The following is a 21881-nucleotide window of genomic DNA, read 5'->3' as shown; positions in this document are numbered from 1 at the left end:
CTCCATGTGTGCCACTGTACTCCGTATACAATACTTTCTCTTCTGATGTGGGAATTTATTCATAGCAATCTCTCCTTATCAAACACCTGACAGGGGTCTGGAGGCGGCGGATGCGGCCGTTATCTGTGGCTGGTCCAAACCCTCAAGTCTCCGGCTGCACTTGGGCGAACCTAATGCTTGCCACCTACGCACCACTCATCTATTTTCGTGGTGCTGTCTTGACCTGCAATTACAATGCGCCATTTGAGCTGGTTCAATCGCCCATCTTCGACGTTACTATGACCTTGGGTCGATGACCTACAGATTCACGACAACCCGTACATCCCGGAACGTCCTCTGTACCGAACGACCTCACCCGCCATGAACAATAAACTCCCACCCTCATTTCGCATTGACATGGATGACAAGAAGGCCTGGAGTCCCGAGTCTTCATCCGAACCGTCGGCTTTCGAGGGCGACATGCATCAAGTGAAAAGAACATTTACACGACGGCTTACAGAGAGCTTCAAACGAGACCCAAACGCCAGCGTCACCCGGTCATCTATCAGCGCAGGCGACAATCACCATCATTATGATGCCGAGGCTGCGGCGCAGGCGACTGCCATGTCGCCCTTACTGCGTAGACTCAAGGGTCGACACCTACAGATGATAGCGATCGGCGGCAGTATAGGCACCGGCCTGTTTGTTTCAAGCGGCAGAGCTCTGGCATATGGAGGTCCTGCGTCATTATTGATTGCATTCACCCTGACAGGGTGTATGTTGTACTGCACGGTACAAGCGCTGGGCGAACTAGCCGTGTTGTTCCCAGTCGCAGGCTCCTTCGCGGCATACTCGACTCGCTTTCTCGACCCAGCGTGGGGATTCGCCATGGGCTGGAATTATGCGATGCAGTGGCTTGTTGTGCTCCCATTGGAAATCGTGTCGGCCTCCATCACGGTCGACTACTGGGTATGTATCTCTGTGTCTACAAACCGGCAGGTCTGACAATGGCACCAGATACAAAACGTTAGCTTAAATGCTGCATGGGTGGCCATCTTCCTCGTCATGATCGCCGTCATCAATTTCTTCGGGGTAAAAGCATACGGCGAGGCTGAATTTGTCTTTTCCGTCATCAAAGTCACAGCAGTGATAGGATACATGTGCGTACTCGGCATCTCCGTGGGAGTTTGTACCGCGAATCTGACAACATCTTAGTTTGCTCGGTGTTCTCGTTAACATCATGGGTGGTGTTGACAGCAACGGCCGCGCTGATGGCAGTTACATGGGCTTTCGCCTCTGGCACCATCCAGGCGCCTTCCATAATGGCTTCAAAGGCTTGTGCAGTACTTTTGTAACAGCAGCCTTCGCTTTCGCAGGCACTGAGCTAGTTGGTTTGGCTGCCGCAGAAACAGAGAACCCGAGGAAGACTCTACCTACAGCAATCAAGCAGGTTCGTGGCAGCATCTTGAAAACCCCTCCCATGCAAGTGCACCTGATCTGACGAGAAATGCAGGTATTTTGGCGAATCACACTCTTCTATATCGTCAGTCTATTGATTGTCGGCACACTGGTCCCCTATGATGACCCACGTCTCCTGAACGGCCAAAGCAACGCCGATACCAAGTAAGTCTCTTTTTAAGCCATTTCTCCATCTCCTCTTCGTCTCCCTGTTCTTTTGAGCTAGGGCTAAATATCTTCTCTCAGAGCCTCGCCCTTCGTCATATCGATCCAAAATGCCGGTCTCGCCGTCCTTCCGTCCGTGATGAACGTAGTGATAATGATCTCGGTCCTCTCGGTCGGCAACTCCAGCATCTACGGGTCTTCACGCACATTAGCCGCGCTCGCCGAACAACGTCAAGCACCCTCTTTCCTCGCATACATCGATCGCAAAGGCCGGCCCCTCTACGCCATCATTATCTCCACGGCCCTGGGTTTCCTCGCCTTCCTCGCGGCCTCGGCCAAGCAACAGGACGCATTCAACTGGATGCTCGCGCTCTCGGGCCTCTCGTCCATCTTCACGTGGGGCAGCATCTGCCTGGCCCACATCCGCTTCCGCAAGGCGTGGATCGAACAGGGCCACACGCTCGACGAGCTCGCCTTCCGCAGCCCCGTGGGCGTCGTGGGCTCCTGGATCGGCCTGGGGTTCAACATCATCGTGCTCATTGCGCAGTTCTGGACAGGCTTCAGCCCCGTGGGCTACGCGAGCGAGAGCGCCTCCGATCTCGTCATCAACTTCTTCCAGGCCTACCTGGCCGCCCCCGTCGTCGTCATCATGTACATCGGCTACAAAGTGTACATGCGCACGAGCATCATCAAGACAAGAGACATGGATCTCTTCACGGGGAAACGCGAGATGAACGTCAAGAGTCTCGTCGCCGAGGAGAGGGCCGACCGACTTAACTGGCCTACTTGGAAGAAGGTTTATAAATTTCTTTGCTGATGAATTTGATTGTACTCAAAACTTTAAAACTTGTACTCTCTTGTCTTCTCTTCTACGATATTCCTCACTAGGTATACAGAGCAGAGCAGAGAGAGTAGAGCGGCGGCCGAGTCAATAATGACAATTTTGCAGCTTTATGTTATCATCATCAACCATTCTGAAAGTAGTCATCGGTCTAACAACGTGCGCACTCTGATAAGTAAATATGGGGATCGCCTCAAGGAACTGTGTTCAGATTGTATCGTATTATAGTGTATTTATATGATACCAGACTTGAACCAACTACCAGCTACCAGCTACCACCAACCAGCAGGGGTTGCTTTCCCTCCGTCAAGCTTCGGGTCACCTCGAGCCTCTCGTGCCTTTGATGGCGGCGATCGCGCTACGTCGGTGGGCACTTTCCGCAAACAAGGCCCTGATCAAATCCACGACCTCGTCCGGCGAAAACTCCAGGCTCAATTCCCCTTCGGTCCAGAGATACTTGATGTCGACAAGCGAGCTCTCGAGGATGTTGATCAGGTACTGAAACTTGAGCCAGTTGGCGACGTAGACTGCCGTCATGGGCACGACGGGGTCGCGGTGGTCCTGGCTCTGGTCCTCGACGTCCGGGCCCGGAGGCGGCGGGCCGCCGAGGAACAGGTCTCCAAGCGAGGCGATCTGTTGGCAAAACGCGGTCAAGCGGCGCGACTCGGGCTCGGAAATGTCCTCCATCTCCTCGACCGAGTCGATCACTTTGCCAATGACCATGGTCACGAGCGAGCCGATACTCTGCATGAGCGCCGACGTCGACAGGATCGGCTGCCACGCAATGTGCAGGGCGCGGATGCGGTCAACGACGGCCGACACGGCGTTCCCGATCTCTTGCGAGTACGGAAACTGCGTGCACGACGTGAACCCCTGGGCGCCTTCGAGCAGGTCCCACACGATGAGTCGCTGCGTCTCCATTTCCTTGGAATACGCGAGGCGCGCAAACTTCTCCATCGATGACACGTCGGAGCCGACGCTGGCCATGCCGGCTGGGACGCTCATTTCGCGCAGTCGCTCGGCGATGTACAGTGAGTCGTTGTACCGATGGATGTCGGTGAGAGAGGCAGATGCGCCGTAGTATGTCGGGGCCGTGGCGCGGAACATCGCCAGAGCCAGTGTTGGAAGGGCAAGAAGACCTCGCGTCGCCGAAGAAGAGTTGAGACCATCGTGTGGGTTCTCCTGAATGGCCTGAGCGTCGGATATGTCTTTGCCTATGATTTCGACTAGGTGGTCTGGGATATCTGTGATGCTGTACAGCTCGGTCAAGGTGACTTCTTTCTTTTGGTCTTTTTCAGCCTCTTTTGCACCGTTCGCTCGCTTGCCGTCGTCGTCTTTGCCTTTGGCAGGTGTGTCCAAAGCTACATCAGCCGCCCCATCGTCATCCCAGCCCCAGGCATCGGCTGCATCGTCATCTCCATCTTGGTTCGACGAAGTGCCATTCTTGTTGTCTTCGTCCTTTGTCTCAGCTTCATCCTCGGCGGCGTCGTCGTCGTCGTCGTCAAATCCCCATCCGCTAGCATCCTCCTCCTCTACTGCTTCAGATGTTTTATTGGATTCTTCTTTGGTTTTGTCATCGTCCCAGTCGGCATCCCAATCAGCGGAATTCTCAACGTCATCGCCGTTCTCATCTGTTCGCGAGGAGAGAATCCGTCGTTCGACTCTTTCGACCTGTCTCAAAGTCCCCTTTGAATTTGCAAAAGCTTTTCGAACGGCGTCTAGAGTGGCTGCTTTGCGCTTGTTTAGCCAGGCCCGAGGGAGATCTTCAGCCCAGTCCTGCAGCTGCTTTTGGCCCTCCCACTGCATGGATTGCAGCTCTTTTAATATTCTCGTGGCCTTGTTTTGGAGTTCGTCTAGTTCCCGAAGCATCGTGAGATCGATTGGCAGGCCAGGATTTAGCCAGTCATTTACGAGCAAAGTCATCAACTCGCCCAGGACAGCCTCAGCTGCTGCAGACTGGATTGTACTGGCAAGTCGCGTCCGCAGAAAGGTGATGAAAGTTGAACCAAAGTCTAGTACTAAGTCGACTGACGGGCTTTCTCGGCCCAACTCGAGGCTTAAGGTGTTTCCATCCAGCTTGAACGAGATCATTTTCAGTCGAGAAGCCTGCCTCAGAGGCTGGAGCACGAAGGCTTTGATTTTGTCGGTCAATGGCTCCAGTGAATCCGTGGAGTCTCCGAGAAGATTCAAAGCTCGGATCAGTACGTCTGAATTCGTGGCTGAGGGGTCACCTTCGGTGGGCGAAACTTCGATATAAGCCTGGTGTTGCTCTCGTTGCACTGAAATCTGGGCATTCAACTTTGTTTCCAGCTGTACTCTAGCCTTCAACCGAAATTCGTCCTTGAGATCCCTGATAATCGTAGATATTCGAGACCTCAGCATGTTCGCGGTCTTCTTGTCCAGCTCTTGAATCTTCGCGGCGGCTTCACAAGGATCACCGTTTTGTAAACACTCTTCGACATCTCTAAGCGCTCTTGTGGCCGTACTTGCGAGGTTCAGCTCGTTTAACACATCGCTTGTAAACTCAATCTCCGTCTCCAGAAGTTCCACCTTGCGTTGGAAATCCGTGGCCTCTTCTCGTAATGTCTGAACATGCTGATGCTCCTCGACAATTCGTTTCGATTCCTCCTTGCATCGCGCGATGTCTTCTTGCACCTTTTTGGCCTCTGTGATCCATTTTTCAACATTGCCGTCGTCGTCCTGGTTTGCTGCCTTGATTTCCTCGCCGATTTCGCGTTGTGCCCGGGCAATATGGTCGAGTAGTGACGGGAGGATCTCGGGGGACAGCTCAGAGGTCAACAGAGGTTCGGACTGTGGGAATGTGCTGTTCGCGATGGCCTCACATAGAGCAGCATCGTCAATTGCACCAGGCATCGTCGTGGCTTGCTCTGGCCCTGGGCGATGGATAGGGGTGAGGTGCTGGCTTGCTGTTGTCTTGTGCACATTGCTGGCCACCAAAGCAGAAAGTTGAAATGACATCAAGGCCAGTTCTCAACAAGGCTGAACGGGGTCTACGAGGCTGCCAAGGTTGGCCTGATCCTATGTATGTACTCTTCTCCTTTAACATAATTAGGAGTTCTGCAATCCTCCGCTGTCTGATAGAGAATCTTGTCTATATTGATAGATACATAGCCCAGGTGTTTCAAGACAAATGGCACTGTCTTGACGGTCATTGAGCCGTCCGGCGCCATACTCTGTCTGCATTCCCCTTCCGCGTTGATGTATCGCATCGCAAATGGTCTATTTGAAACGATACACGATGTCCTCGAACTTATCAACGGCAAAGACATAAAACCACTTCAAATCCCCGCCGGTACTGTCTGTACTTGTACAGCTGTTTCGAATTCCGTGTTCCGCATTCCCTGGAATATAGATTGCATCGCCACTTTGTACCTCTCGTTCGACCCCATCAATCAAAACGACTCCCCGACCCTCGGTGATGTAGTATACCTCCGCCTGCTCATGGCGGTGCGGACAGAGATGACCCGTCCCAGGCGGGCACGTAGCTATCCCGGCAGTGAGGCTGTCTGTTGGTGTCTTTGATGCAGAAAAGAGCGTGTGCCATGTGCAATTGCCCCGTGATACCGTACTGTCGTCGGGGAATGTCTCGGGTTCCTTCTCAGCGAGCGATGCAGAATGAACTATGACGGGCGAGGTAGGCATTATTGCTGCCTTCGACTATCACGAGAGCTCGAGAATACAGAGCGTTGCGGAATTCCTCCCAAGCTTATGTATATAATAAAGACGTCCTCCACCCGCGCTGCGGAGATCCACGACAAAGTTCAAAGCCCCTCTGGGATGATGGAACTTTTCACTGTGTCAGGACGTGGATATTGGGAAACTTCTTCCGTTCTCAGGTTAGCCTTATTAAGAGAAGAAACCTGGCATATTGGATCAAGAATGGACAATGTCAAAGTATCACTCGGAAGTACCTTTCCAACCCATTACAGCATCACCAAGCCAGCAATTACTTGAAGGCCGTATGGTCGAACAACGTCACTATAGGTGCCTATTGTAATCCCTTGCTTTTGCGATGGGAGGGGAGATCTAGTAAGACACATCTATGAAGAAAAAGGACACCCTGATCCACCATAGACTCAAGGCAGAGGTATAACATCAGGTAGGCGTGGGCCGACAGACCCTAGGGCCAATATGATCATCTTGAACACACCGTCATAGCACATAGTTTGAGCTCGGCCCTGCTCAACATTGAGTGCTTGTTCCGTAACATGGGACAATCATCAACGAGGACGAATCCCGTCCTCGCCATCACCACCCCGCGACTTAGCCACGGTTTTGGTAGGCACGAACTATTGGAGGAACCAGTGCCCCTTGCGTCAGGGCAACATGTCATGCCTCGGATCTGGGCAAGGAGCAACTTCAAGCTTTGGGACTGGTAGAAGTGCTCTTTACACCAAGGCTCTTTCAGTGTCTTTTTTTGCAACAGTGCAAGTTCTTGACAAGAGTCCGAAGTAGGCCCAGTGCCTGGAGGATCTTAACTGCCGCCGGGAACATCAGACCGAGATTCCCTCCGTTGCTTCGACCCGCCAACCACACAAGCCTGTGCCAAACGTACAACTGGATTTATTTCTTGTTTCGTTCGGCCTGGGCCTTCTGGTACTTGGCGATCAATTCCTTCTGCAATTGCATAGGGGCTCTCTCGTAGTGACTGAACTCCATGGAGAATTCTCCCTTGCCTTGCGTCGCAGCTCGTAGGTTGCCGCTAAATCCAAACATACCATTCAAACTGGCATCCGCCCAGACAGTAAAATCGTCAATCCCCACTTCAGTATCGTTGATGACGGCATTTCGCTTCTGTAAAAGACCGACAACATTACCCTGGAATTCTGTCGGGGCGGTAACGACAGTTTTCATGAGTGGTTCGAGAACGACAGGGTCGGCCTGGATAAAGGCCTTGCGGAAAGCTTGTTGCGTGGCATTCTTGAAAGCCATTTCGCTGGAATCAGTCATATGCGTTGCACCGTCGTTTATGACCATGGACGTTCCCAGGACTTTGTGGCCGATCAAAGGACCCTTCTCACAGGCTTGAAGAAAACCTTTCTCACAAGCAAACAAAAATTTCTCCGAAATGGAGCCTCCAATGACTTGTTCTTCAAAATGGTTGCCTTCGAGTTTGCCGCTGGGTTCCATCCATCCCATGACACGGGCGTAATCACCTGCACCACCAGTTTGTTTCTTGAGCAAGTGGTCAAAGTCGACCTTCTTAGTGATTGTTTCACGGTAAGCGACTTGAGGCGGACCCGTCTCACAATCGACCTTGTACTCACGTCTCATGCGCTCGACGTAGACTTCAAGATGAAGTTCGCCCATACCAGAGATGATAGTCTGCTCGCTCTCCGTGTCAAAATGCACTCTAAAAGTAGGATCCTCACGTTGGAATCGTGCGATGGCTTTAGAGAAGTTTGGCAAGTCCTTGTTGTTCTTGGGTTTGATGCTGAGCGAGATGACCGGTTCTGGGACATACATGCTTGTCATGCTGTATCCGAGCTGGCCGTCGGTAAAGGTATCACCAGATGCACAGTCCACACCGAACACGGCGCAAATTTCTCCAGCACCAATTTCGTTCACTTCTTCCATCTCGTTGGAATGCATGCGGACGATTCGAGGGATCTTGATTCGCTTATCGGTTCGAGCATTATAGACGTGGAGACCTTTGGTCAACTTGCCCTGGTAGACACGAATGTAGGTGAGTTGTCCAAAGTTCGACTCTTCCAGTTTGAATGCCAATCCTACGAAGGGAAGTGAGTTGTAAGGGATCAGCTTGACGGGAGCTTCCTTCTGTCGGCGATCAAGAGCAGTGTTTGAAACCTCGGCTGGGTTTGGCAAATAATCACAAACACCATCAAGCATTGGCTGAACGAACTTGTCGGCCAGAGCTGAGCCCATGAAGACTGGCGTAAACTTCAGGGAGATGGTTGCACGGCGAATGGCTGCCCTGAGCTGTTCGATAGTCGGCTCCTGCTCGTCCAAAAACAGATTGGCCATTTCCTCGTCGACATCAGCAAGGGTTTCGATCAGCATGGCCCTTCGTTCTTGAGCAAGCTGCTGGACTTCGGCAGGAATCTCGTCTTTGGTGACGATGATTTCACCACGTTCACCTTCAGCGTAGTATGTCTTCATAGTAACCAGGTCGACCAAGCCTTTGAACTCGTCCTCGGCGCCAATAGGGACTTGAACAGCGGCAGCGGCAATCTTGAGCTTCTTGTTGATCTGATCTACAGCTTTGAAGGGATTCGCACCCATGCGGTCCATTTTGTTGATAAAACTGATCCGAGGAATGTTGTACCGTCTCATCTGTCGATCAACCGTAATAGTTTGACTTTGCACACCCGACACGGCACACAGGATCATTACAGCACCGTCGAGGACTCTGAGCGCGCGTTCGACTTCAATGGTGAAATCAATATGCCCAGGAGTATCGATCAAGTTGATGTGGTATGTCTCCTCTTTGCCATTCTCTTTCTTGACCCAATCGCAGAAAGTGGCTGCAGACTGAATGGTAATACCCTTTTCTCGTTCCAGTTCCATTGAGTCCATCTTTGCGCCGACAGAGTCTTTGCCTCGTACTTCGTGAATGGACTTGATACGGCCGGTGTAGAATAGCACTCTTTCAGTGGCCGTAGTTTTGCCAGAGTCGATATGAGCCTACTCAAGGTAAGTTTCGCATACGAGACTGAGACACTTTTCAACTTACTGCTATACCAATATTCCTCACCTTAGACAGTCGATGGGCTTCTTCTGCTGAGAGGTTGTCGATAATGGTTTCTTGCGATAGGGAGTCAGGGTCTGAGGCCTCTTCGAGCCTAGAGAGGAATGTTAGCATCCAAATCTCAGCTCTCGATGTACAGGAGTAACACACATTGCAGCAGCTGCCCCAGCGGCACCACGCTTCTGCTGCCACCGTCTGTCGAGTGACCGTTGTGTCGGCTGCGACCTCAGGCCCGAAGTGTACGCCTGCAGAGCCACGGACGATGCGCAGCGACGGCAGACCCATTGTCGACTGATCTGAGAGGCGGGAGCGCGTAGAAGGCCGCCGACAAGCCGAGACTGTCCTCGGAGAGCGGATACTGCACTCATCTTGAAGACACACGACAGATGCAGAAGTCGAGTGTATGGAAGGCTCAGAGGACACGCAGCCTGAGTCTACTCGATGGTGTTGCACTCGTACCCAGCTTAACTTTTTTTGCCGAACATCGAAGCTCCGCCGAAACGGACATAGTGTGATCGCAACGAATCCGCCAATAGGAATCCTCGCCACTAAGAACAATCCCCTTCTCCCGGACAAGGCTGACTCTTCAGATTTATTGTTTCTCATAAGACATTGACGGTCGCGGCGACGGTGGTGCAGGAACGGGAAGGCAAAGACAACTACACTCTGGCTCTGTCGGAGGATTGTTAGCTTCGGCATGTTATAGACACAGGTTTGCAATGTACAATTGCGCCTACTGCTGGGTTCTGATGGTGGTATTACGAAATTCAACTGCTTTCTTAAAATCATACCCTCATTGGATTCTGGTCTATATGCGTCTGTGAGCCTACACAAGCCGAACTCCCAAGATTATTCAGTTCTCTTCTTGCCTTCTTCCATGTAGCCCATATTCATGTTTGTGGTGCTCATTTTGCGCGCAGTCCTAACCTTGCCACTCTCTGCTGCGATGATGGGTCCAATCACCGGATCTCTGTGAGCGCGCATGAGAGCAGCATTGTATCCGTCAAGAGCAAACTGTGGGGTGTTCAATTTGGGCCAATTGACGTAGAGCAAACCGTGTGAGTATACAAATCGAAAGCACCAACCCGCAATTACTAGACACAAGATGACAAGTATGCGTAGAGGCCAGACCGCGGCCTCCGGTGGCTGTCGTGTGAGCACAGATATCAGAATAATGAACAGCGAAGCTGCCAAAAGATAGGGTACCGCTTGTACGACGAGCGGTCGTTGGTCTTTGAACATCAATGAAGATCCGACACCGTGTGTCGAGGGTAGATACGCTCCAAGGAACAAGTCGAAGCCGTCTTGTCTAGGTCCGTCCAGGAAGTTGTTTCGGACGTACCGAGTAGTGGAGTTGTTGAGATCTTGAAGCATGCCCGCTTTTGTGCGCTTGCCTGTGCGGGTGAAGTCTGTCTTCAACGCCCCTGTGCCAGAGTAAGACTTTGAAACCACATCTGCGTTGTCTGCCCAGATGTTGCGAAACATGAATTCGAAAGATGGATCATCATCAGCTCTTTCGCCTGGTTGTAGGAGACCCAAGTCTTGGAACTGCTGGGTTATAGCCCATCTCCCCAGCATGCTCTGAACAACATTGGTCCTGTCGAGACAGTCCATACAGTTCGTGCGGACCACGGCGGTCTGCAGCGACCTTATCTCCAAAGCACCTGAAGGATTTCCCGGCATCTCAACACCACGGAAGTACTGTCCTTTCCTCAAGCCATCCAGAAGCTCATCAAGGAGGAGCTCAGCTCGGTGCCACCTCAAGCCCTTCGTCTCATTGTGGAAGTCGAAATAGACATAGTGCAATTTGTCCATACGTTGACGTTGTTGACTGGGATTGATCTCATGAAACCTTTCGTCGGTTTGTCGGCCTGGTTCAATGGTCTCATCAGGAGACTTCACCAGAATGCGCACCATTTGTTCGTAAGCCTTCTTCACCCGTTCCTCTCTTCCCCGAGCATTCACCAGGTTGACTAAGTAATTCTCGCCATATGTTCTGATCTGTTCATCAAAGTGCTTCCGAGCTGCATCAACAGCATTTTCGACCCCATCTACCACGAGCTTCGGTGTATATCGGAGATCATTGATCTCGGTCCAGTAAACTGGTACACTGCCACGTGTCTGAACATAGGACAAGATTTGTGTCTCTGCTACTGAAGCTCCAACTTTGCCATTCTGCATCCCTTGGCCCCCAGCGTAGCCGGTTGGCTGGCTTGAGACATCGTTCAACACCACAATCTGTTCCGTCTCATTGAAGTTGGAAACATGGCCTTGCTGGTCTATGCCCCTCGAGAGGTACCTCGTACCCGCCCTGAACCTTGATCTCCTGGTGATAAGAGCGAAGGTAAAATTGATGGATTTAATCTTCGCTGGCTTGATCTCCAACATGCCGAACATGACAGGGAGAATATAAGGGTCGGTCCCGGGCTGTTGCTGACTTTTCACATCCGCTGAAGTGCCACCTCCAGTCCGAAAATCAATCAGATCAGTCTGGATGAAACGGTTCCAGAAGAACCGGTCGTCTGCCCTTTTCCAGAGAGGCTGTGAAAGATCGGACTGAGATTGACGCTGGAAGGTGGAGGTGACATCGAGAGAGTACGAAAAGTACATGGGCCCAGTCGCGAGCAGATTCTTGAGATAGGAAAGGTAGGTATCTTCGTCAGGGTCGTGAACACGGCGCTCGCGCAGAGGAAGAAACTCTGTAGCCACGACCTTGTAGATCATATGTCCTCGTAGCCTCCCCATGGGCTGCGCCTTGGTAATGACAATGACATATTTGTCCAGCTTGAGCTTGACGATGCCTAGGATACCAGCAATGCTGGAGACCCGTTTTGCACCCAGGAGAGATCCATCGTTGAGTCTGATGTCCCCAGAGGGCCTTTCTACCACCAAGGTTGGCGCGGAGGGAGTGGAAGGCGAGGTAAACGCATAGTGGCTCGTAGAAGCGTGGACGTTGATATCGCGGAAGGGCAGCAGATTAGCCATGGTGGAGGCAGGCCAGTGTCTTGAGCAGGATTTCTTTGTCTTCGCTAACAGGGCATTATCGTTGTGATTGCTGGGGCCACAGACGAGTGAAATAGATGGGATAGGCGACCTGATTACTAGAATGTGGCGGGCAGTGCAGTCAGTGCAGTCAGTGCTGGTTTCCTGGCTCTGGCTCAACAGTCGCGCAGCTCCAGAAACAGACTGGCCTGTATCTCCAGCACCGGCGTCGTCATCCTTGGCACGTTCTCGTCACCCGCCGCAACTCATGCAACTCCTCCGAGAGGCTAAACGACTCCGGTCTGAGACTTGCAGGCTGTATCGTAGGCATACCACTAACCACCATCACCGCCAACCCTCAACCACTTCCGCATCCCGTTGACCCTCCTGCGTAAAGTCGCAGCCACTTCATAATCTTCTCGCCCTGTGAACATTACAACTGACCCTCTGTTGGGATCCAAACCCCACGATGGCTGCACGAGCTCCAGCTGGCCGGCCTGGCGCAGGTGGCAGGTTTGCACAGTTCAAGCTCGTTCTTCTCGGTATGTTGAGGCCGGTCTTCTGACTACGATAGGCTCCTGACAGTGTCTACAGGTGAATCTGCCGTAGGAAAGGTATTGTGCTTGACGAATCCGATCGCTTCCACTCCCTAACTTTGCCCAGAGCTCATTAGTCCTTCGTTTCGTCAAAGACCAATTCGATGATTACCGCGAGTCAACAATTGGCGCCGCTTTCTTGACACAAACAATCACACTAGATGAGAACACGACGGTCAAGTTCGAGATATGGGATACGGCAGGCCAAGAAAGATACAAGTCGTTGGCACCCATGTACTACCGCAACGCAAACTGCGCAGTCGTCGTCTACGATATCACCCAGGCTGTGAGTGTTTGCCACTACCGAGAACCCGGAGCAGCGTACTGACTTTCTACAAAGTCTTCTCTAGATAAAGCCAAATCATGGGTGAAAGAGCTGCAAAGACAAGCTAACGAGAATATTATCATCGCATTGGCGGGAAACAAGGTGGACGTGGTCAACGAACATCCCGACAAGCGCGCGATCCAAACCGCCGACGCAGAAGCCTACGCCAAAGAAGCAGGCCTCCTCTTCTTTGAAACTTCTGCAAAGACGTCAACCAACGTCCGGGAACTATTTACTGCTATTGCAAAGAAATTACCACTCGACCAGGCCGGTCCCCGCAACCTGCGATCGAATCCTAGACCCGGAGTAGATCTACGACCGGAGTCGACCGGCACGCAAGGAGCATCAAACTGCCAGTGTTAAACCACGCGACCATTTATCGATTCTTTGACTTCATGTATTGAGCTAACAGGCGTACGGCGGGAGATTGTGGCCAGGAAGGGACGCTGGATAGGATGGATTTTTGCCACGAACGACGGGCGCTTACCTGAGAGCGGGAGATGTACTCGACCGATCGGGACAGCGTGTGCGGGAACAGGCTCATCTCTCTACATCATCTATGAGTTATACTGCAGAGACGGGCGTTGCAAGAATTGACCCGGCCAACCCATTGTGTTAGTTACTATCACCCTTTAATGCTTAGACAATGTTTCTACAGGTTTTACTTTCAGCCGCAATGGCTTCTGTTCTAAGTCGAGCGCATTCACGTTTCCATCCATCGTTCGCGCGATGACGACACCCTCCAACGACTGACATTTAGCACTCTCGGCGCACCTATACTGAACCACCACTCCTCTGATTGGACTGATCGCCGACCAGCCCAGCCATCTCCAGCAACGCTCTCGCACCGTCCTTGTCACCGCCGAAATTGACACCCCGTCGCCGGGCGGCTTCAGCCTCTTCCCACGCGAGCCGGTTCTTCTGTTTCGTGATCTCATCCTCTCCCGTGCCGGTGGGGAAACTAATTCCCCATACTTCGAGGGCGTCGATGTCGAATTGAATCTTCTTCGCCTGCGCCGTGTCTGGGTGGTGCGTCTGCGCCGTCTCGAGCCCCGGATCGGTAACAAACGCGCCGCTACCGGCCGATCCGTCGTGTTGGAACGTTGCGGTCGAGATGTCACTGTCTATCAACAGGCTCACTGGGCCGAGAATGGGGGGCTGCGGCGCAGCGGAAGTGCGAGACCTCTGGGGGATGACACACCCTAGTGCAATACCTGTCCTCGTCGAAAAATGCAACCAGGATAATGTGCGGTTGTACGGGTTTCCAGGAAACAGGGCCTGGCGGGGGTGTAGTTGGACAAGCGAGGGCCTGGGGGCCGACTGGTCATGGGACGAGGGTATATTGGGGTTTGAATTCGATGTAGAGTCGTGCCAGCGGCCAGGAAGATAGGCGCCCAGAGTTATGACCTGGTTGGCGTCATCGAGTGTGGTTCCCGAAACGAGGAGGAGGGAGCCGGATTGCCAAGATGTGACTTGGCGTGAGAAAGAGGAGAGGGACGTGCCATCGCTGGAGGAGGAATATAAACGATTGAAGTGTGCGCCCGAAGGAAATATGTTCATGAGAGTGCCAGAGGGGTTGGAAACTTTGAGGGTCATGGAGAGTTGGGAGAGGAGAGTGTCGGTGAAGATTGTCGTGTCATCTTCGGGAGAACGATATATGAATGACTGTTTGGTATCTTGATTAGGGACTGGGTCCGGTAGATTGCGGTGTTTGTTCAGATTGATGTTCTTGCTAAAGAGAAAATGTTCAAAGAGGTTGTTAAAGGGGTCGAAAAGCTCGGGGAGTGTGGTTGTGACAGTTTTGACGAAATTTGGATAGCGAATGCCTTTAGTCTCTGGGCCAGGGTCGAATGCGGCAATGATTGAGTCCGCAGACGCGCTTAGAGCTTGGAGCCTTTCTTCGTTCAGAGACTCTCCGTAACTGCCTAGAGGGGTCAAGGGGTCAATGCCACTCATGAGGAGGAGCAGCATGACCAGTTTCTTGAAGTTCTCGACCGGAATCATGGCGTGGTGGATCTTGCGGTCGGTCTTTTGGTCGTGCTTGAACACTTCGATGGCGTCGAGGGAGTCCAGAGCAGCAAGGGCGAGATCATCGTCGTCTTCGTCTTCATCATCATTGAGCGGTTCGTCAATGGCAAATCCCGAGGGATGGGTCCTTGGACCTTCTGCGGCTTCTCTTTGTTCCAGCATATCTTCTGGTAACTGTTCTCGAATAACATGGTCCATGGACGGCTTTTCTTTGGTCGAAAGAGCCGTGCTTGCTGCCCGATCAAATACTGCTAGACTCCGGAACAGCAATTTCGCCTTGTCCTGGTCGCCTCGTCTCAAGACTTTCTTGTACCTACCCGTCATTATTGTGATGACTTTGAGCATGTTCTCTCTGGTCAATATGCACGGTGCCAGCCTCGGGAACGGGAATGCGCCGAGATAAGTGCACATTTGGTAGACCACCGGCCCTGCGTGAAGAGGTTCTGGCAAGGCCAGGAATCGACATAGTGTATCCTCTTTCCAGTACTCCAGATCATCTTGGTGATCAGCCAGACTTTTAAAGTTGTCCTTGTAATGGACAATCTCCAACGAAGAGAAGCATTTCGAAGCAAAGCGTAGAGCGAGCTGGTGGCTCAATTGCTCTGAGGGTGTGGGTATCAGAACACATGCAGGTTCACTAAACCAGATCTCTCGACTTACCTATTGGGACCTCTGTTGTTGGCTCTGCTGACTGTGATTGACCCATTGTTGGTCAGTTCATGGTCCAAATGAACATCGATAAGTGACTTGCTGGATACCTACTAGAGTACTACATCCCACCACAATGTTGCGCTTCACGGGAGAAAGGTTTCACCGGAATTTGAAGTACGGCGGACTACGGCGAACAGAACGAATTATCTTCCACGAAGTTTTTGGAGAGGGCAGCCCGGCCGTCCAGGCTCAATACTAGCAAGTTCTGCCTGTCTCCAGCTAGAATGTCTGCTTTATGATGCGGACATGGACCTGGGGGACATCGATACATCTTCGCCCTCGGAGTCGCACATTTGCGACAACGTCCGCGGTCATGGCCAGGACGTACGCAGTATGTGAATCAAGCCACTGGAGCGTCATGATGTTGAGGTCGATTAACGTGTCCATAGGACGCTGTAGCGTCGCTGAACACGCTGCAAAGCAACTTTGCCATCGTTGACGCGATACGCAAATCCGGTCGAAAGATGAACGAGCAAGCCATCCCCGAGATGATCGAGTGGCTGCGAAGAATCGGATACCAACCTTCCGACCTCAACGTACTGAGAGCTATACATATAGCTGGGACGAAAGGGAAAGGTTCGACATCTGCTTTCATTTCCTCCATCCTCACACAGTTTGTTGGTGTCGATGGAAGCCCTGCTCTGTCAAAAGTTGGCTTGTACACTTCACCACATCTACGATTCGTGAGGGAAAGAATACAAATCAACGGGGAGCCCTTGTCAGAACATCAGTTCGCAAAATATTTTTATGAAGTATGGGACAGGCTTGAGGCAGCCGCACAAGCAGTAGGGGAAGATCCGACTTCTCCGTCCGCGAAGCCTGTCTACTTCAGGTTCCTGACTCTGATGGCTTTTCACACATATGTAAGCGAAAAGGTCGATGCTGCCGTTATTGAATGCGGAATTGGCGGGGCATATGACAGCACAAACATCATAGAGACTCCGGTGGTGACGGGAATCACCAGTTTAGGGATTGACCATGTCGCCGTGCTTGGTTCCAGTATCGGCGAAATCGCATGGCACAAGGCTGGCATTATGAAACCAGGTGTGAAGTGTTTCACAGTCGATAGTCAATTGCCAGAAGCGAAGAGTGTCCTCAGCCAGGTAGCTCGAGAGAAGGGCAGTCATCTCGAGTACGTCGGAGTCGACCCAGCAATCGCCAGTGGCGAGACACCACTCGGTCTTACAGCAGACTTTCAGAAAATAAATGCAAGCTTGGCCGTCGCAGTTGCAAAAGAATGGCTGCAGAAGCAGGGCGTCGTCGAGACAGAAAGCCTTGAGGAAAAGGTTAAACATGGCCTAGAAAGAGTTCATCTGGCAGGGCGTTGTGACACACGACATGAGCCCGGGATACGATGGTGCATCGACGGCGGTCATACGCTGGAGAGCATCGAACTCGCTGGGAAATGGTTCGCCTCTCAGCTCGCCACACCCAGCACTGACCGTGTGCAACTCGAATCTCACCCGCAACCTCGCTTCTTGATCTTTAATCAACAGACTCGCGATGCTGATGCTCTAGCTAAGGCACTTTTCAACACCCTCTCAACAGCCCTTGAGGATGCCCACCCTTTTACTCACGCAATCTTTTGTACAAACACTACGTTTAAAGAGACAGGCTTTCGACCCGATCTAATCTCTGTCAACACGAACGCGTCAGACGTTGCCGTCCTCAAGGTGCAGAATCATCTCGCGGAGACCTGGAAGCAACTAGACCCCGCCACGCACGTGGATGTCGTCCGGACAATCGAGGAAGCAGTGGCCTTGGTGAGAAGCTTCTCCAGGACACATGTGAACCTTGAGCAAGAAAACAAGAGCCAGGTCACTGCTCTAGTCACTGGGAGTCTTCACCTGGTCGGCGGCTTCCTCGAAGTTTTTGAAAGCACCAGTAATACTGCGACGTAACCGCTTCGCTTACTCGATCATCAACTGCTAGAGATGACATTCGAGATCATAGACTACAAAGTATACGCCCTCATCGGCTATCGGAATTTAGAATAATGCTTTTATATACGATGTATGCCACCGCTTACGGTAAAATCAACATCGACACCATCAGATTGGATTCACGTACCCGCCTGTAACAATCGACAGCCGCCTAGGTTGTACCGCAGCCCTGAATGGCATCATACTGAGTTCCAACACCAATATGATATCATTATCGAGACTAGGATCAAGGAAGAGATACTTTGGCATATTGCAAGACACAGCAACCCCATCTTCATGGAGCCGGGTTCGTGTGTTAGTTCCAAACCTTCAACGAGCGCGGGAAATACTTCGCGGGTTCATAAAAAGGGACGCGATGTGAGCCTGCTATCCAATAACAAGTACAGGCGGGCGCGGAGAGAAGAAGCGCCCTCTTTCTATCTACCATTAGCAAACACCATAACGTTGCCTGGCTGGCTGGCTGTTCTTTGGGATCGTCGAACATCGCGTTGCCCATCCGGGCCAGCAAATGGATGGTTGCCTATACGTTTCCAATGTCTTGTTACGAACTGGTAGTGCACGAATACATTGTATAATCTCTGTCGTTTCCAAGACTCTTCGTGCAGAGAACCTCGTGTGTGTAATAGACAAATACATCATTGATTACCCTGGCTTTAAATTGAAAAGGGCCATGCATTTCACTTCGCTTGATCACTCACTCGCTCATTCATTTCCCCCCTATTTTTGTTTTTGAAACCATCGTAATCCTTCATACATGTTGGCGTTAATCCTTCTGGATCATTCATTGCTTGTTCGGCCATCTACAGCCTTCTCTCAGTCGTTGGACTTACAGGACTCACGACGGACAAGACGCTTCTCCGCCGGTCTCCGTCTCTGGGTATTGTTCCGCCATCCCCAGCCGGACTCGGCTGGGTCCCGGCTCTGCTGCCGGCACTTTCATTGTTGTGCTGGAACGAAAACGTCTCACGTTCACCTTCAGAGGCGCCAATATCCCGCGCGTCCTCAGGCTCTCTCGGTGAAAAGCCCTCGTGTTCTTCAATTATGGGCTGCACGGAACTACTCTCGCTCCCTTGGCGGCCATGGTGGCCGCCGAGGAAGCGCTGACGGCCTTGGCTCTGGTTCTGGCGCCAGGTGTTCTGCGTCGCGGGGAATGGCCAAGGCGTAGTGTCGCTTGAGCCTGTCGTGCTCGAGTCGGTGCTCGGCGTGGACATGTCTTCGGTAAACCGGCTGTTGCTAGCGGCTGGGTAACGCATATTGCGGAGGGGCGAGTTGGTGGGAGCGTTTCCGTTGTAGCTTGTCAGTGGGGAGGGACGGTGTTCTTCACTCGAGGGTCCGCTATTAGAGTTCGAGTTCGTATTCGAGTCGCTGTTGGAGTACGTGTGGCCGAAATTCGCATTGTATCCGTAGTCCACGACTGTCGAATGGCGAGGTTGGTCGTCGCTGTTGTAAGGCGTTGCGAGCTCATAAGGAGGCTTGGGGCGCTCGGTGCCGGCCATCTCGTAGCGTTGGGCCTGCAGAGGTGGTGCTGGCTCATCCGACAAGGAAGCGCGAGGGACTTGTTGGACTTCCGGGGGTGAAGGCGTCGAGTATCTATTCTGTGGTGAGGGTGCGCAGGAGGCTCCGTTCAGCCAGCGTGTCACGCGCGACGTACTGGATGAGGATGACTTCTCCGATGAGCCGCTGCGGATGATGCGCCTGCGTCGGAATAGGAGGAAGATCAGAATGAGGAGAAGGACAGCGATGATGGCCGCGGCGACGCTGACGCCGATAACGGCACCTTTAGAGATACCTGAGCTCCCACCAGAGGAGGATTTCTTGAGCGTCCCGCTTGATGGGTAGGGATAATATTGTTGCGGCATCTGTCCTGCGTACTTTCGTGCGAACAAACCACCTAAGGTGTTGTTGGACCATGCAGCTGTTTCGGAGGCGCCCCCGTCGCTGTCACCGCCAATTACTTTGCTCAAGACGGAGGGTACTTTATACACTTCCCAGGTGTTTGGATCGTAGGTGTTTTGGAATTCAAGCTTGTTCAAGTTGAAAATCTGGATGATGCCTCCTTCAACGCACTCTGCTTGGTTTTGATGTATGCCGCCTATGACAAACATTTGGTCCGGATAGGGCGTTACGCACCTGTGACCAGAGCGACCGTGAGCTTCATTGCCACTGTAGGCCTTGACCCATTTGAAGGACGGGATTGACAAGATCCAAACATCGTCAGAAGGTTCATCACTCGCAGTGAGTCCATCGTAGCCGCCGTAGATGTAGACATTGAACGAAGAGGAGTCGTTGGCTGTCGCGACTACCGAGCAGAACTCGGTCAATTGGCCAGGGCTATCGCCGGTTGTGTTTTGTAGATACCACTTTTGACCCTCGATGTCGTACACGGGTAGTGTCTTCATGAACCCTGGACTTCGGGCTTCACTATCTGACGTTTGGGAGGAGTTTAATCCCACTGGCCATATCTCTTCAGGTGCAGTAACTCCACCTATTGCCACCAAAACACCTTTGTCTGATACTGGAATCCAAACCAACTCTGCGTTTGCCCGCGGCTGGATATTGTCTGGAACGGTAGTGTTTGTCCACTTCTCGTTCCTCATTTCCGACATGTCAACCTCGATCAAGGTATTGGCGGTCTGGTTCGCAGATGAATCTTCATAGTAGATGGGACCCCAATCAGGAGATCGCATTCCGCTGAAGTAGAATCCTAGATTTTCGCTCGGAATGGAGACCCCAGCGCCATTGGTGATATATCTGGTAACACCATCGGGTAGAGTGCCTTGGTAGAAGCCCGGACTCCAGCTGGCTCTGTTGGGACCGTATTGATAGGCTTCATAACCTAGAATTGTGTCGGAAGCCTGTGGAGTTGAGGAGTCCGTCAATGGACCAAGGCCACTGGTTACATTAGCATGACACGAAGCTGGGTTTCTGAATCACTCACCCATATAGATATAACTCGTCATTGTTAGCAAATATTGTGCCATCAACGTAGTTTGGGGCAATGTTGTTTCCTGCACCTCCAGCCTTGGGCATCTTTTCGAATAGTGCAGATATATTCGTCATGGTTGTATCGAATGGGTGTGAGAAATTGAGCCGAAACATATCCCCGGCCACATTGCCGTCGCTGCTCACCACCGGTGTGGTCCCATCTGCAAAAGCAGTCTGCCACCAGAGCAGGCCACCGTCAAGATAAAGAGCATCTCTCACGACCGCAGCCCTCAGACGAGCCCAATTACATATCGTGTAATTTTCTTGCACCGATACCGCTAATGCTATTCTGAACAAGAGTCCTCCAAGGATTCCACATTTCAGATACACTTCCATGGCAAATCAGATCGCTACCACCATATCGTCGAAGTATGAGAGAAGGAAAAACTCAACATCAGGCTAAGTTGTGCAAGAATATGCGGCGAATTCTGGGTAACACCCGGTGTCTTCTTTCGCAAAGGATGGGCGACTTGCGGCTCGAGACATTTCTCGTGTTGATACCTACTGATCTTCACTAACATGAAATTTGCCACGTCGGGATCGTCATCGCCATGCAATGGCAAATTGATTTGACTCTAAGCAAACTACAAGCATCCAACTCCGTAGCAAATGCAGGGTCTACTGTCTTTCGAAGGGAATTGAATGCAAAGTTTGTCATGAAACATGAATCTTTGCGTCATAGAGAAGCCAGGTCCGAATGGGTAATGCAGCGCAGAGACAGGGCATACCAGCTTCACTCCTAGCGCTCGATGGCAGACAATCGCAGCGTAGAACATGGGACCAGGAAGAGACAGTGTTGGCGCGAAGGGACCATCCCTTCCAACAGTCGACATTGGATTGAGAACCCCTTGCAGGCTGTCGGATGGTCATGATGCGCGGCCAAGCGAGCGACAAAGGCAGTTGAGTTGTCGACAGACTGGGGTCGGCAGAGACAAGCGTGAGAACTAAGCTGCTCGCCCAACCGCAAACCGGTTTCTGCGATGAAGATGGACAGGGAAGACGATGACGGTGGTTGGAACAAAGTTCGGAGAAAAGATTCTCCATGGCGTTCTTGCTGCGCTTTTCCGACCCATGTTTCCTCCTTTTCCTCCACTTACCACTTACCGCCCCTGCACCACCATCCACTTCAAGACTCTGG

The 21881-nt window shown here is 52.0% G+C and overlaps 8 protein-coding genes across 8 annotated transcripts; 3 read left to right on the top strand and 5 right to left on the bottom strand.

The window, feature by feature from the left end:
• Positions 1-360: 360 nt before the first annotated feature.
• PV08_01359 (uncharacterized protein) lies at positions 361-2419 on the top strand (the record flags this gene model as incomplete). Its single annotated transcript, XM_016375721.1, has 5 exons — positions 361-948; positions 997-1139; positions 1195-1429; positions 1493-1602; positions 1684-2419. The coding sequence occupies 5 exons, from the start codon at positions 361-363 to the stop codon at positions 2417-2419; spliced, it is 1812 nt and encodes a 603-aa protein (XP_016240997.1).
• A 342-nt stretch (positions 2420-2761) lies between these two features.
• On the bottom strand, positions 2762-5317 carry PV08_01358 (uncharacterized protein; the record flags this gene model as incomplete). Its single annotated transcript, XM_016375720.1, has 1 exon — positions 2762-5317. The coding sequence occupies one exon, from the start codon at positions 5315-5317 to the stop codon at positions 2762-2764; it is 2556 nt and encodes an 851-aa protein (XP_016240996.1).
• A 1710-nt stretch (positions 5318-7027) lies between these two features.
• PV08_01357 (elongation factor G, mitochondrial) lies at positions 7028-9541 on the bottom strand (the record flags this gene model as incomplete). The annotated part of the gene is made up of 3 exons (XM_016375719.1): positions 7028-9109; positions 9159-9267; positions 9324-9541. The coding sequence occupies 3 exons, from the start codon at positions 9539-9541 to the stop codon at positions 7028-7030; spliced, it is 2409 nt and encodes an 802-aa protein (XP_016240995.1).
• Positions 9542-10022: 481 nt separating this feature from the next.
• On the bottom strand, positions 10023-12158 carry PV08_01356 (uncharacterized protein; the record flags this gene model as incomplete). Its single annotated transcript, XM_016375718.1, has 1 exon — positions 10023-12158. One exon carries the CDS (start codon positions 12156-12158, stop codon positions 10023-10025), a length of 2136 nt encoding a protein of 711 aa, XP_016240994.1.
• A 466-nt stretch (positions 12159-12624) lies between these two features.
• PV08_01355 (GTP-binding protein ypt5) lies at positions 12625-13439 on the top strand (the record flags this gene model as incomplete). Its single annotated transcript, XM_016375717.1, has 4 exons — positions 12625-12697; positions 12750-12769; positions 12819-13037; positions 13092-13439. 4 exons carry the CDS (start codon positions 12625-12627, stop codon positions 13437-13439), a joined length of 660 nt encoding a protein of 219 aa, XP_016240993.1.
• A 411-nt stretch (positions 13440-13850) lies between these two features.
• PV08_01354 (uncharacterized protein) lies at positions 13851-15810 on the bottom strand (the record flags this gene model as incomplete). The annotated part of the gene is made up of 2 exons (XM_016375716.1): positions 13851-15706; positions 15765-15810. The coding sequence occupies 2 exons, from the start codon at positions 15808-15810 to the stop codon at positions 13851-13853; spliced, it is 1902 nt and encodes a 633-aa protein (XP_016240992.1).
• Positions 15811-16128: 318 nt separating this feature from the next.
• Positions 16129-17716, top strand: PV08_01353 (uncharacterized protein; the record flags this gene model as incomplete). The annotated part of the gene is made up of 2 exons (XM_016375715.1): positions 16129-16146; positions 16205-17716. 2 exons carry the CDS (start codon positions 16129-16131, stop codon positions 17714-17716), a joined length of 1530 nt encoding a protein of 509 aa, XP_016240991.1.
• An 842-nt stretch (positions 17717-18558) lies between these two features.
• Positions 18559-21079, bottom strand: PV08_01352 (uncharacterized protein; the record flags this gene model as incomplete). The annotated part of the gene is made up of 2 exons (XM_016375714.1): positions 18559-20650; positions 20697-21079. 2 exons carry the CDS (start codon positions 21077-21079, stop codon positions 18559-18561), a joined length of 2475 nt encoding a protein of 824 aa, XP_016240990.1.
• Positions 21080-21881: the final 802 nt, after the last annotated feature.

This window comes from Exophiala spinifera (genome assembly GCF_000836115.1).
Source record: "Exophiala spinifera strain CBS 89968 unplaced genomic scaffold supercont1.1, whole genome shotgun sequence".
Lineage (NCBI taxonomy): Eukaryota > Fungi > Ascomycota > Eurotiomycetes > Chaetothyriales > Herpotrichiellaceae > Exophiala > Exophiala spinifera.
The sequence above is the reverse complement of the archived record's forward strand: the minus strand, read 5'-3'. Positions and strand labels throughout refer to the sequence as shown.